This window comes from Lepidochelys kempii, chromosome 12 (assembly GCF_965140265.1).
Source record: "Lepidochelys kempii isolate rLepKem1 chromosome 12, rLepKem1.hap2, whole genome shotgun sequence".
Classification (NCBI taxonomy): domain Eukaryota; kingdom Metazoa; phylum Chordata; order Testudines; family Cheloniidae; genus Lepidochelys; species Lepidochelys kempii.
Window position 1 is genome coordinate 4,909,405 of NC_133267.1, and position 13,725 is coordinate 4,923,129.

The 13,725-nt window shown below is 60.2% G+C and overlaps 1 protein-coding gene across 3 annotated transcripts; it reads right to left on the reverse strand.

Annotated features, from left to right (window-relative positions):
• Window positions 1–343: 343 nt before the first annotated feature.
• Window positions 344–13,713, reverse strand: CTRL (chymotrypsin like). 3 transcript variants are annotated; one of them, XM_073307256.1, is made up of 7 exons: window positions 13,539–13,713; window positions 11,475–12,086; window positions 3,484–3,563; window positions 2,657–2,738; window positions 1,872–2,052; window positions 1,314–1,447; window positions 344–647 (listed from the first exon to the last, which is right to left on the reverse strand). In XM_073307256.1, exons 2-7 carry the CDS (start codon window positions 11,478–11,480, stop codon window positions 486–488), a joined length of 645 nt encoding a protein of 214 aa, XP_073163357.1. In that variant the 5' UTR covers window positions 11,481–12,086; window positions 13,539–13,713; the 3' UTR covers window positions 344–485. The 3 variants fall into 3 exon arrangements, with proteins under 3 accessions (XP_073163357.1, XP_073163356.1, XP_073163355.1); XM_073307255.1 differs by lacking the exon at window positions 13,539–13,713 and having other exon boundaries at window positions 11,475–12,411; XM_073307254.1 differs by lacking the exons at window positions 11,475–12,086; window positions 13,539–13,713 and having other exon boundaries at window positions 3,484–3,729.
• Between the last annotated feature and the right edge of the window lie 12 nt (window positions 13,714–13,725).

Sequence of the window (13,725 nt, forward strand, 5' to 3'; positions counted from 1 at the left end):
ATAGGAAGTGGCTCTGCAGGCTCGTAGGGGATTAACTCTAGCTTGAGCAGGGCCCATTGGGCTGGCCCCTAGCATGCAGGGGGGGCATCTGTATGGCACAGCCAATTGACAGACCCCCCCCCCCCGGGAAGGGCATGTGGGCAATGCGCTGGGACTGTCAGAGAGGGCAGAGGATCTGGTCCCACCTGAGACACCCCCCCCAGCTGGTTCCATTGCCCCAGGCTCCTCACACACCTGGTCCCTCCCTGCACAGCGTGGGGCTGGGCATGGGGAGCCAGGACACTCCTGGTGCTGCAGGGGCTGAGCACAGAGGAGCTGGACAAAACACCGGCTGCACAGAACAAACCCTTTATTCCTTTGTACAGAGCCTGCAGGAGGAAGTCCCGGGCTCTCAGCGGCCCGCTGGCCCAGGCCAACACTGCCCGCGCTCCCTGGCGCTCTGCAGCAACGTGTCAGGGCCCTGGGCTGCTCTGCCTAGCCAGGCGCTAGTTGGAGGCCAGGACGCTGTCGATCCAGTTGCGGAAGGCACTGACTCGGCCGTACACGGCAGGTGTCCGGACGTTGCAGTTTCTATTTCCCCAGGAGACGATCCCAATCAGGGTCCAGGCCTTCCCTTTCAGGTACACGAGTGGCCCGCCCGAGTCCCCCTGGCGAGAGAGCAGGGATGACGTGGCACCATGCCAGGGCACGGTGCAAGAGAGAGGCCGTGCCTGGGCACTGGCAGGAGGAGGGCTCCCTGGGGCGCTAGCTGAGTGTAGGCGAGGGGCTCTGGAGAGATCCTTCCCCCTCGCCCACCCAGCGTGCCCTGTGCCCCTCCCGCCTCCTCTGCCCAGCCTTCCCTGTGCCCCTCCCCCCCACCGATCCACCCTGCCCTGTGCCCTTCCTCATCCTGCTCTGTGCCCCTCCTCATACCCCTCCACCCTGCCCTGTGCCTCTTCCCCTCACCTGTCCTGTGCCTCCCACCCATCCTGCCCTGTGCCCCTCCCGCCTCCTCTGCCCAGCCTTCCCTGTGCCCCTCCCCCCCACCGATCCACCCTGCCCTGTGCCCTTCCTCATCCTGCTCTGTGCCTCTCCCCCCCAGCCTGCCCTGGGCCCCTCCCCACTCCTCTACTGAGACTGACCTGTTCAACTCCCCCTCTCCCTCTCCTATGTCCATCGTGCCCGGCACCCCTCCCCCCACCCATCCTGCTCTATGCCCTTCCCCTTCCTCTGCCCCTCCCTCTCTCCTCTGCTGACCCTGCCCTGGGCCCCTCCCCCGCCCACCCTGCCCTGTGCCCAGCACCCCTCGTATGGGTGACATTACAGATCTTTACCTGGCAGGAGGAGGCGCCGGCCCCCCCAGCGCAGAGCATGGAGTTGGTGATGCTGCTGCCCCAGTATTCCTGGCACTGGCTCACCGTGACCAGGGGCAGGGCCACCTGCTGCAGCCGGACGGCCCCACCGCTCGCTGGGAAACAAACCCCCCATCAGGGCCAAGTGTGGGGACAGCCAGACACAGACGCACCCGCTGGCTGCCCTGCCCTGGCAGGATGCCCCCTGCCCTGGGCTGCCCCCTGCCCTGGGCTGCCCCCTGCACTGGGCTCTCTGGCGTGTGGCTGGGGCGGGTGCGGCTGGACCACGCGGGCCCTGAGCACGCAGCGGCGCGGGTGGCTGGGATGCTGCAGCATTGGCAGCCTAGGACCCGTCCAGCCCCAGGCAGACCCACAGCAGAGCCCTTGCTGGGCCCCAGGCCAGGCGCTGTGTGCCCGCTGCTTGCATTGCCATGCATTGGCCAGGTGCCCCAGCGCTGGGTGCCGCATGAAGCCCATACGGGTGGGCATGAGGCACAAGCTGCCCCATGTCTGACCCCCCCAGGGGCTGTGCGTACGTACCAGTGCCGCTGGTCCGGCCCCAGCCAGTGGTGATGCACGTGGGGTTGGCCAACAGCGACTCGCCAGCTGTGGCCAGGCAGACAGGGGACACGCGGGCGCCCAGCTGGGCGGGGGAGGAGAGCTTCAGCAGGGTGATGTCGTTGTTCATGGTGTTGGCGTTCCAGTAGGGGTGGGTGATCACCTGGATGGGGGAGGGACAAGCAGCCCTTAGCACGGGGAGGGGGAGGAGGCTAGGGTCACCCCAGGGGCAATGCCGTCCCGCCCCACTCGCTCGCTGGATCCTGCCTGCCCCGGTGCTGCCCCGAGGGACAGTGCTGAGCTGGGCACGGGGCCTCCAGGCAGCTCCCCCCCTCGCCTCGCTAACTGCCCTTTCCCAGGGCTCCCGCGGCACTGGCCTGGGTGAGTACAAAGGACTGGGCTGCACTCCCCAAGGGCTCGCTCCAGACCAGGGCCTCCCGGGCTCCCATCGCCTGGTAACGGGCCCATCCCCAGGAGGCACAGAGAGCCTGGCCCAGGGAGCCCCGGGCGGAGCTGGGCAAGGAATGTGACGTGTCCCTACACCCATCCCTGCTCAGTGGAGAACGGGCTCCCATGCCTGGCCATGCCACTGCCAAGCGCTGCTGGGAAGGGGGTTTGCTTCTGCCAGCCCCTTTTCTTCCCCCACCAGGGCCCAGCCCCAGGCACAGAGCTGGGGTGCCTGCCCCCTGCCCCCGGGCTCTGTGGGACTGCCCAGCATCTTGCCCCCCTCTCTGCAGGACCCCAGATGGCGTTCAGTGGCGACTCACCTTGGCAATGGTCTTGACCTGGACTGGCTCAGCTCCGGAGCTCCTGTCGTACTCCCCAAGGACAGCAAAGTGAGTCCCGGCTCTGCAAGGGAGAGAGCCAGTGGGGCTGGGCACCTGAGCAGGGGTAGCTGAGCCCACCCCCAGGGATTCGCCCTAGTAACCCTCACTTGCACCAGGATCCCCTGGGCCCTCCAGTGGCCACCTCTGCCTGCCCCAGCCTGGGGGAGCTGCCCTGTGGCACATGCGTCTCCTCCGCTGAGCCCCAGAGGGGCCCAGACTCCAGCCAGAGGAGACGGCACCAGGGAGGCTCAGCCATGGTGGAGCAGGGGGGCCCCACCTCACGGCCCCTCCTCCGCAGGGGTGTTTGTTAACTGCGGATGGAGCAGCAGCGTCCGGGTCTCAGGCCCTGGGTTGGCAGTAGGGAACTGGCAGGAAGGGCTGGGGCTGGGGCAGCCCCAGGGCAGGTTGGCTCTTTGGCTCCATTCTTCCCAGGAAAACAACCTCACCCCTGGCTAGCGGCCCAGCTTCCCACCCCCTCCCCTTGCCAGGCCCTAGGCAATGCCCCAGCTCTGGAGCCCTCTGCTCACCTGGAGAGCAGAGCCATGATCTTACCCCTGCCCTTTGGTCTTACCTCTGCGCCCAGCTCCCCCAGGCCCCCGGCTTGCTCTGCTTAGCCCAAGGTGCCCCGCTGCCCTGCTGGGACTGGGTGCGGGGCAGCTGGGGGGTCTCGCTCACGGGAGCTGTCCTTGTGCCCGGGCGGAGCCGTGGCACCAGCCAATGCAGAGCGGCTCCAGCGACTGGCCTTTCCTGCAGCACCGTCTCCTTACCTGACTTCGCAGTGGGCAGCCGTCACCACCCAGTTCTGGTTGATTAGGGAGCCACCGCAGAAGTGGAAGCCGGTGCTGGTCTGGAATGAGAATGGCAGGGAGGAGAGGGAGCCTGAGATGGGCTGAGGGACCCACCCTTGCATGTGCCCAGCGCTCCAGGCCCGGGGGGCCCTGAGCTGCCTGACTGCAGATTGGCACTTAGCCTGGCATTGGCAGGCTCTGCCTCTGGGTCGTTGGCACCACCACAAACCGAAATGCCATCCAGAGCCTCCTGCGCTCTGTGCCCTGCTCCCCCTCCTGATCCGCAGGCTGGGAGCAGCATCCGGCCCCTGGGCATGGGGCCCAGCTCCCTCCATTATTCGTCCTTCCTGGCAGCCCCTGGGATCACGGCCCGGTGCCCACAGGCCATGGCAGGTCCCTGGGGATCCCACTGCAGCCATCGCGGACCCCCCCAGGCCCAGGGCCGCATGCCTGCTCAGCACTCCTCATTCCTAGCGGCGCTGTCCCAGCCTAGCCGTGCATGCCCAGCTGGAGGGCCCAATGCAATGGGTGCGCTAGTCGGGCCCCGCATGCTCAGGGCTTTCCAAGCGATCGCCCTGGGGGTGCCGCTTCCCAGGCTTGGGTGCTGCGGGCAGGGCTTGTGTCTGCACAAGCCAAATTGCTTTGGATTTCTTCCTAAGACGCGGCCAGGGCCATGAAAGGCCCTGCTACGATCGGAGATTCCCAAGCACCGGCTGCTCCTGCTCCAAGCACCTGGGCAGCACTTTTTAGCTCTAATTCCAGGGTGGATAGACTGGCTTACGGATTAGCCAGGCCACTGAACATCCCAGGGGGCCCCGGCCTGTGCTGATCCCACAGCTGGACCCTGACAGCTGGAATTTCCCACCCTTTGAATCCATCTTATTTAGGGTGGGAAATTCCTTGATCAGTTTTGTCAAACAAGCGGGATGCAGAGGAACATGCCGTGATACCAGCAGGGGGGAGGCAGGCAGGGCTCGAGCAAGCAGCAACGCCAGCCCCATGCAGGCTGGGGGGCTCAGGCCCTCCCCTCTGTCCCATGCCCTTAGAACAGTGATGGGGCAGCCCAGCCTGGGGGCTTCCTGCACTGACCCAGCCCAGACCCTGCGAGCCAGCGCTGCTCAGCAGGGCCCTGGGTGAGGTCTGTGCTGCGCAGCATGTCAGACTGGGGCAGCTGGGCTCTGAGCTGGTGCCCAGGCCCCTGTCCCTGCCTTGCCTGGCACAGGGCCACCATGAGGAGCGAGCATTACCTGCAGGGACACTTGCCAAGGCCAGGAGCCGGGCACCGCGTTCTCCCCATTGACGATTCTCTGCAAGTTGCTCACGACTGGTCGGATTGCGGGGACCCCACAGCCTGGCGATGGAAAACCAGCCCTGCTCAGTGTCTAGGGAGCTCGCTCAGCAGCCACTGCTGGGCTCAGGCCAGTCCCAATCTGCAGGGGCGAGCTCCCTGTGGGGGCTGGTGGTCACCAAGGGGTCTGGGTCAGTCACCTGGGAGCTGGCAGTCACCGAGGGGGCTGGGTGAGTCACTTGGGGGATGGCAGTCACCGAGGGGGCTGGGTGAGCTGCCCGTGGGGCTGGCGGTCACTGAGGAGTCTGGGCACGCCGCCCGTGGGTGGTGGGGGTCCTGGCTGGGTCAGAGCGGCCACGCCAGTCTCCCCAGCCATGGGGCTCAGTAGACAGTAGGCATTGCTCGCACACCGGGAAGGCTGGTCCCCTTGGCAGCTGGCTGAGCAGAGCAGGGGAGCCCCCTGGCAGGGTCCTCTTGGACCAGAGTGCAGCCGGGAGGGGGGCAGCTGGCACCCAGGCAGTGCCAGGCTGAGGGTACCTGTCTGTGTGAACAGGCGCTGCCCGGGTACTGCCACAGGCCCCCTGGCGCTAACAGGGCAGCCGTACCCAGCACTGCCCTGCGGGCATCCCACGGAGCTGTCTCCACACTGGCCAAAGGGGCAGATTGGCAGTTCGCTGGCCCATTTGCCCGCGTAGCCCAGGGTTGGTCGGTGTCCCTGCTCAGTGGCTACACCCGGCTCCCAGCATCTCCTTTCGCTTCCACCCCGGCCAAGCCGGAGACCCCCAGCGGCTGGGCGCTGCACCAGGGACTGCCCCCGCGCTCAGCCAGGCTCCAGCTGCAGTGCCTTGGGGGCACCGCCCGCAGATGGGCATGGCTTACCAGAGGCGCTTGCCAGGAGGGCCAGGCAGAGAGCCGCGTGCAGGAAAGCCATGCTGGGTCAGTGCTCACAGCTGTGCCAGGCTGCCCAGAGCCAGGCACTTTATACCCTCTGGGCGCCCGGGGACCGCCAGTCACACACGGAGCAGGGCTGAGCTTCTGCCCCGCCTGCTCTGCCCAGGCCTTGAGCTGACAGTGACAGGCCAAATATAGCATCTCCTTGCCCCCGCTGCCCTGTGTGCGCTGCTAGGAGCAAGCGTCGGCTGGCTGGGGGTGTGCATCCAGGTAAGAGAGTGCACAGCTGGTGGCAGGCTGCCCCTTCCCAGCCCCACCCCCTCCTGCCACCCAGCACCTCACTTGGGGGTTGGGACACATGGGAAATGAGTTGGTGGAGTCTCAGCCTAGCCCTCAGTTTGGCACATGGGGTATGACTGGCAGAGTCTCATCAGGTCAGCCCAGGGCTGGACTAGCATGGGGCAGGCAGGGTGGGTCTGAGAGGCATTGGCAGAGACAGGAGGGCGCCCAGGGCTGGACTAGCATGGGGCTGGGACCGAGGGACAGCTGCAGAGCTGTGGGTGTTGGGGCAGGGCTCATGCCTGGCCGAGCTGCATGGGGGAGCCTGGCCAGCCCCTGCCCTGACTGGGCCCGGCACGTCGTCCTGGCATGAGCACAGATCTCCTCCACCATGACAGTTACAGCTCTGCTCACTCAGACGTGCCCCGGCAGGCGCAGAGTGTCTCTGGCAGAGGACAGCTCAGAGCAGAGCTTGGCATTGGGCTGGTTTTCCCTGGCTCATGTCCAGTGCACCTGTGGGAGGTCTCACGCTGGCCAGCTGGAGCAGGTGTCGGTGGTACCTTCTTCCCAGGGACTGCGAACTCTCAAGGCCGAGCCAGCTCTGCTGGGCTTGAGTGCTCAGGGATCTGGTGTGTCGCTGGCAAAGCAGGCACCAGCTTATGCCAAAGTCCCCATGCCCGGTGGCAGATTAGCCACTGGGCCAGTGGGACCCGTGTCCAGGGGCCCTGGCCAATTGTGGGGCCCCTGGAAAAATAGGCACCCCCCGCGCCCTGACTGACCGCTCCTGCTGGGGAGCAGGGTTGGAGCATGGGGGCAGGTGGAAGGAGTGAGGGGGGGGTCCCACTTGCTCTGGCCCAGGGCCCCACAAACCCCTAATCCGCCTCTGCGCATGCCTCACTTGGCTACTGTCAAATCCAGGCAGGGATTACTCCAGATCACCTGTGTCTCAATAGCATTCACAGTATGAAAACGCGCATTGGGTGCAGCCCTGCTCTGTGCGTGACTGGCGGTCCCCGGGCGCCCAGAGGGTATAAAGTGCCTGGCTCTGGGCAGCCTGGCACAGCTGTGAGCACTGACCCAGCATGGCTTTCCTGCACGTGGCTCTCTGCCTGGCCCTCCTGGCAAGCGCCTCTGGTAAGCGATGCCCATCTGTGGGCGCTGCGACGGTGCCCCCAAGGCACTGCAGCTGGAGCCTGGCTGAGCACAGGGTCCCTGGTGCAGCGCCCAGCCGCTGGGCCTCTCCGGCTTGGCCGTGGTGGAAGCGAAAGGAGATGCTGGGAGCTGGGTGTAGCCACTGAGCAGGGACACCGACCCTGGGCTACGCGGGCAAATCGAGCGCTTGTGAGTTGCTGTCTGCATTAATTTCACGTAACCGCTGTAGCCCACTCTGTGAGGTACTCGCTGAGCATTTGCCCTGGGAGCTGCCAGACCTGGGAGTCACCAGTCAGGAGAGAGACGTGAATGAGATCGAAATTCTGGCTTCCGACAAAAGGTCTTATCTCCTGCCCGGCCCAGCGCCACAGACTAACTATCGTGGAACAACAGCGGCCAATGACTTTGTTGATTGCTCTCGCCTCATACAGAGGAGATGTGCAAATGAATTATTCCCTGACATGGGGAAACTGTATCTCGACGCTGCTTGGACTCTGGGGACCAGGGTTTCTAGGCATAAGCAGGAGATCCCCAGTGTTTAGCCTGGGTTAGCCGAAGAGACATATACAGCTTGCTTATTATAGAAGCTTCTGTTACCCTTTGCCAGTTAAGACTGTAACTCATTTGTGTGTGTATTTACCTGCTTTAACTTTGTAAAGAACTCTCTCATTTCCTTCCCCTAGTTAAGAACTCTGTAGATGGTTTGTTATAGGATTGGCTACAAGCATTGTCTTTGGTGTGAGATCTAAGGTGCAATTGTCCTGGGGTAAGTGACTAGTCCTTAGGGACTGGAAGTGACACAAATATTGCTGTGATCTTTGGTGAAGGGAACCCTCTATCACAAAGGTGGGCTCCCCTGGGTGGCAAGACAGACAGAGTGCCTGAGACATTCATACGTGATACTTTATTGGTGAAATCTCAGCATAGAACCATGAAATCTAAGTATAGACCCCAAAGGCCCACACCCCGCTCAGCCTCCTCCCCTGGAAGCCCTGCCCACCTTCCACCCCCAGCCCGCTTGGCCCCCTTGCCCACGACTCGTGCCTGTTACCCCCCCTTCCCGCGACCCCCTCCACCTACTGCTCACGCCTCTGCACCTCCTCCCCGCAGACTCCCCACCCACCCACCGGCCGTGAGCCAGCCGGCCAGCCACTCATGCAGGCATTCCTCTCGCCCCCAGCCCACCCTCGCCTGCCTGCCGAGCCAGCCAGCCCCCTCCCCAAGGCCCTCCCCCAGCCCAGCCACTCTTGTGCACGCACCTTGTCTCCCCCAGCCCCTGCCACCCGCCCGCCAGCTGGCTGCTCATGCGCTTCAAAGTTTGCCAGTGGATTTATCAGTTGTCTATAAAGGGCTGAGGGCTGCCCACCATGGCCAACGAGTGAGCCCCTGAGCTGGGCTCCAGCTGGCTCACTGGTACTTTTAAGACAGGCACACAGCTCTCTCTCTCTCTCTCTCTCTCTCTCTCTGTGTCTGTGTCCACACACACAAGAGTCACACAGCTCCTCCTCTGAGCTTCTTTGATGTCCGCTGCCCTTGGCTGGGGCTCCTCTGCCTCACTCACGCACCCCGTTCTGCACCTGGTGGACGCTCCTGCCATGCCTCTCTGGGCCAAAGCCTTGGGTTTGCACTACCCCAGGCTGCTACTTAGCTGAACTTTCCTGGGTTGGGGGAGTACATTGCTAGTCCTTGGATCCTGTGGCTTCTTCCTCCTCCAGGCTGCGAACTCCTGCCCCCCTTTCCCCCAAAAAGGAGTTGGTCTAAAGCTCTCAGACCCTTATCTGCCCAATGGATCTGTCACCTTTGGGGAGCTCATTGTATTTTTGAGAAGTTTTCTAACCTTTCCCAATTGAAGGCTACTGCTGTCCGCCCTGCAGTCACTAGATGCCGGTGCTTTTACTGGCAGGATGTAGGATTTGTTCGAACATGCCCAGGACAGTGCCCTAAAGCACTGAAAGGGAAAAGATCAGAGCGGGTAAGTGACGCTCAGTGGGGGTAGTTCGGAATTAGCCAGATGGCTTTCTTTTCAGAGCTCCTCCGCTTCTAGGTTCATCTCCAGTGTTTCAACAAACACAGCAAGAGCTACCTCCAGCATGCCCCTTCACTGACAGTACCTATGCACAAGTATTGGATGAGACTAACTTGTGATCGAGGCACCAGAACAGGGGGTGCCCGGGGTCCATGGCCCCATCACTTTTATTTTTTACCAGCTGTAAGGGCGAGCAACAGGGGAGAGGGGCAGAGCAAAGCAAGTGGGGGTGGGGTCTTGTGGGGAAGAGGTGGGGTGGAGCCTCAGGGGAAGGGGCAGTGTAAGGGCAGGGGCTCAGGGAGAAGAAGGGCAGGGGCAGGGTCTTGGGGGCAGCACGGGGAGCCACAGTTTGGGTACAGGTGGCCCCCCGCTTTTAGGGAGCTTTCGCTGCTTCTGATGTCTGTGTTTAATAGGTACCTATATGGGGAACAATGTTTAATAATGGGTCTTCAGTCCAACAGAGAAAGGTCTAACACGATCCAATGGCTGGAAGCTGAAGCCAGACAAATTCAGACTGGAAATAATGTGTGAATTAGTAACAGTGAAAGTACTTAACCATTGGAACAATTTACCAAGTATTGGATTTTCCAGTCTGACAATTTTAATATCAGGCCTGGCTGTTTTTTTCAAAGCTCTGCTCCAGGAATTATTTGGGGGAAGTTCTCTGGCCTGTGCTATGCAGGAGGTCAGACTAGATGATCACAATGGTCCCTGCTCGCCTTGGAATCGCTGACAAATGACCTGTTAATCTCCAGTGCAGCAAGCGGGTTTTCACCCCAATTGCTCTGCAATCCCATTTGCTGCGAGCTGTGCAGCCCCGGCTTCCACTTCCCCAGCAGACAGAGGGATGCAGGGGCCTTCATGTGCTCCATTTCCCCCCAGAGATTTGGGGCTGATCTACACACAGGTTTGGTACCTAGACATTTAACCCTTTGGCTTTAGAAACCAAGGGAGTGACCCCGGAGCAGCCTGGGATCGCTGCGAGGCCGGGAGATGAGCTGTAAACAGCTTTATGGCGCTGCGTGCCCGGGTCTCCCAATGCCTGGCAGTGATGGGATTTCATTCTGCCCCACCGTCCCGCCTCCTGGGGTAGAGCAGCCAATCATAGAATCATAGAATATCAGGGTTGGAAGGGACCTCAGGAGGTCATCTAGTCCCACCCCCTGCTCAAAGCAGGGCCAAGCCCCAATTAAATCAGGGCTGCTGCAGGAGACAGGCAGCGTTCTCTCCCCACCCCTCAGGAGCCCACACTGTTCTCATGGGGGCGGGGGAGCTAACGAGCCCGGCAGCTAAGGGTAGCTCTGCCCCTTCTCTCCCTGTGAGCCCTGGGGATGGGACGGCGCTTCTTCCCCTTCTCCTTCTTGCAACACCTGGCTTGGGAATAGGGTCAGGGGGCTCTGCTGCAGCCCCCTCAAGCCTGGGAGAAGGGGTGAAGAGCCCCAGGGGGAGCAGAGATGGGTCAGGGGGGCAGAGTTGATGTGGGAACTGGTGGGATAGGACTAATTTGGAGGCTGGAGGACAGGAGCAGCTGCTGGGCAGGAGATGGGCAGAGGTGAGGTGACAGCTTTTGCTGCAGGGGCCAAAATCACCTCGCCCAATCCATCTGGCCCCACTGGTTGGCAGAGAGACAGATGCACCCCCCGCTTGCACACCCACATGACCCCACCCACATACCGACAGACCTGCACTTGTTTTGATGCAGTTATTGTGTCAGCCTGGATGGTAAGTCAGTGACGCTTCCCCATAGAAGGGAGGGTTCAAGACCCCCAAATGTGATTCACGTGTCTGTTGTGACTGGTACAGAGTCATACACCAAGATGAACTTTGTTAACACTAAAACAAAAAAGATTGACCAACCACCCTGCTGTACAAGCGGAGCAGCAGGCCGTGTGCTCCAGAACATGGGCTACCTCTTGCTAGCCCAGGGGGCCTCTCGCTCTGGCTTTCTCGCCTCGGCCTTACCATGCCAGTTTAGTGAAAAATTAAGACTAAGGAGGAGGGGTGAAGGTAATTTACAAGAAAAGTGCCTGTACCTAAAACCCTCTTCTTCCATGTTAAGCTGTGCGATGTCACTGTCTTGTGGAGGGTGGGGAGCCGACCAGGTGGAGCCAGCTCAGGGTGTGTGGGGCAGGACGTAGCGAGGTTACGGGCTGGCTCTGGTTCCATGTGACCATGAAGAGGACTGGAGAGGCCGACGTGGCCTTTGAGCACCAGGGGAGGGGGTAAAAGCCACGAGGCGGAGAACAGTTAGACCAACATGATGGTGTCTGTACAGTACCCAGGCACGTATAACCCCCACCCCGGTGTAGTTCAATGCATCGTTTCAATACTTACCGGCATTCGGATCAGCCCTAGGTTGGGTCATCTCCGGAGGTTCAGGCTCATCCTCCAGCTCTGGAAGGAGGTGGTCTGGGGCCACTGTGGCTCTATCTGGCTCAGTGTTCCCCAGGCTCTGGGTCACCCACATCCAGGACTCGCAGTTCAGTTGGGGTGTCCATAACAAACAGGGGCAGTGATGGCATGTTCACCAAAGATTCGGTCACGCTCCTCATAGTCGGGAGCAGACTGAGGTACCGTTCTGTGCAGTCAAATTATACTTGGCATGTCTGCTGGCCAGCCAGATCTCCCTGGAGTGTCCCAGCTGCGTCCTTCCTGAGCACTAGAGATGATACCCTCTTGTGTCCCTGTGCCAAGATACTGATGGATGGATGGGCACTGTAATAAGTGGCCCCTTCCCTCAGTTTCCTCTTGGGTAACCCAAAGGACTCCATTTCAGGCTTTGACTTCAACAATACCCATCCTGGGGCCAGTTTAACAAAAGTCCCAGACCATAGTCCCTGTCAGCCCAATGCCTATAGGTCTTGTTCTTGCCATACCCCAGCGTCCTCCATCACAGCCAGGCTCCTTAGCTGGCTTCTTCCATCCTGTCTCAGGTGCACTGACCATCTACAATAATACAGTTACCACTTTTAGAAAATTGTGATACTTCTTGTACAAAGTATGGCTTGTGAAGCATCACTGGAAAAGTTATAATCTGCTGAGTATTAGTATCGTGTTATAACATGCGTATTGACATTGTGGGTGGAGTTATAAAACGGTATGTCTGGAACTCAAACATGCTGTGGATCTGAGAAATGTCCATAGGGTCTCTCTTCAGGAGTAACAAAGGAACTGTAAACAAGAACCTCTGCGTGTCACTCCCAGAGACACCCCGAACGGGATGTATGCAGAAGTTGCGCAATTCATATGAAGGCCTGAGGGCAAAGCACAGACACCCTGGAACTGTCTGAGCCCACGACACAACCAAGATTTTTCCAGCCAAAAGGGTCAAGATATAAAAAGGGAGAACAAAGGTCTCTCTCTCTCTCCTAACCCATCGCTGGAATGGTGAATTCTGACAGGGGAGATTTGAACAAAAAGATTGAGATCCCCCAAAACTCTTTGGGCCACCCAGGGAGACGTACAGAAAACTAGCAGATTTCCAACCCCTGGTATCATTTTGGACTTACAAACTTGAATTTGTAATACGGCAATGTGTTTTACTGATTTAACCTTTGACTAACGTTCCTTTCTTTTTCTTAGCTAACAAATCTTTAGCTAGTTCCCCAAAGAAATTGGCTGTCAGCCTTGTCTTTGGCGTGCGATTCTGAGCATCCATTGACCTGGGGTAAGTGACTAGCTCCCTGGGGCTGGAAGAACCTAATGGGTGGGGATTTGGGGCTTTCATGGCAGAAGTCCAGTTTGTCTGGGTGGCGATATAGGCTGGAGTGTCTCCGGGAACTAGCTGTGGCTCCATGGTAAGCTAGTCTCATGATCCATGAATGCACATTTGTTGCTGGTTTGGTTACATCTAATCACAGAACATGCCACCCGGGAGGGCGTCTCCCCAGTTTCTCGACAGTCTGACCTGAGATTGGCCCTCTCACCTGTGACCCAGGCTAGGCACCATGACAGCCTCTGCTGGGAGCATCCTTGCTAGGGGAGTTGTCCTCAAGCCCCTGGCCCTTCCACTGTCCCTCAGAGCCTAGGTCTGTGGCAAGGAGACAACAGTGGGTAAGGCCCTCTGCTGCTCCCCTTCCTTCAGCCCTTCCTGGCCCTTGGCTCCTGCTGCCTGGCATAGAGCCAGCCTTCTCTCATAGGGGAGGCCCTCGAGCGAAAGAGGCGCACAGGCAGAAGCCAGGTAGCCAGCAAAGCAGTGTGCTCTGGCAGAGCACCGCTCGCTGCGGACGGATGCACACTTGCTTTGCTACAGGTGAGCTCAGTGGACCCCCGTCCAACATGGGTTTGAGAACACGCTGGGTGATTTGCAACAAAGCCTTTTGTTTGTTCGTAGCTACCCGGCATTTTAATGCAAAGCATCTCAAGCTGGCCCACAACAAATGTAACATGTTGACAAACCTGTAGGAGTCCAGTGAGCATCGCTCGTGTTTACAAAGCTGCCTCCTGGCAATGGTATTTTAGCGCCCTACGAAAACCCAGCATGTCCATCGGGAGAACTTCCTCCTTTTACTCCATGTAATGTGGCTCTTTCCTTTTCTCCGCCTTGCTGCATTGCTGAGAGACACCTACCCTGACTGTGACTCTG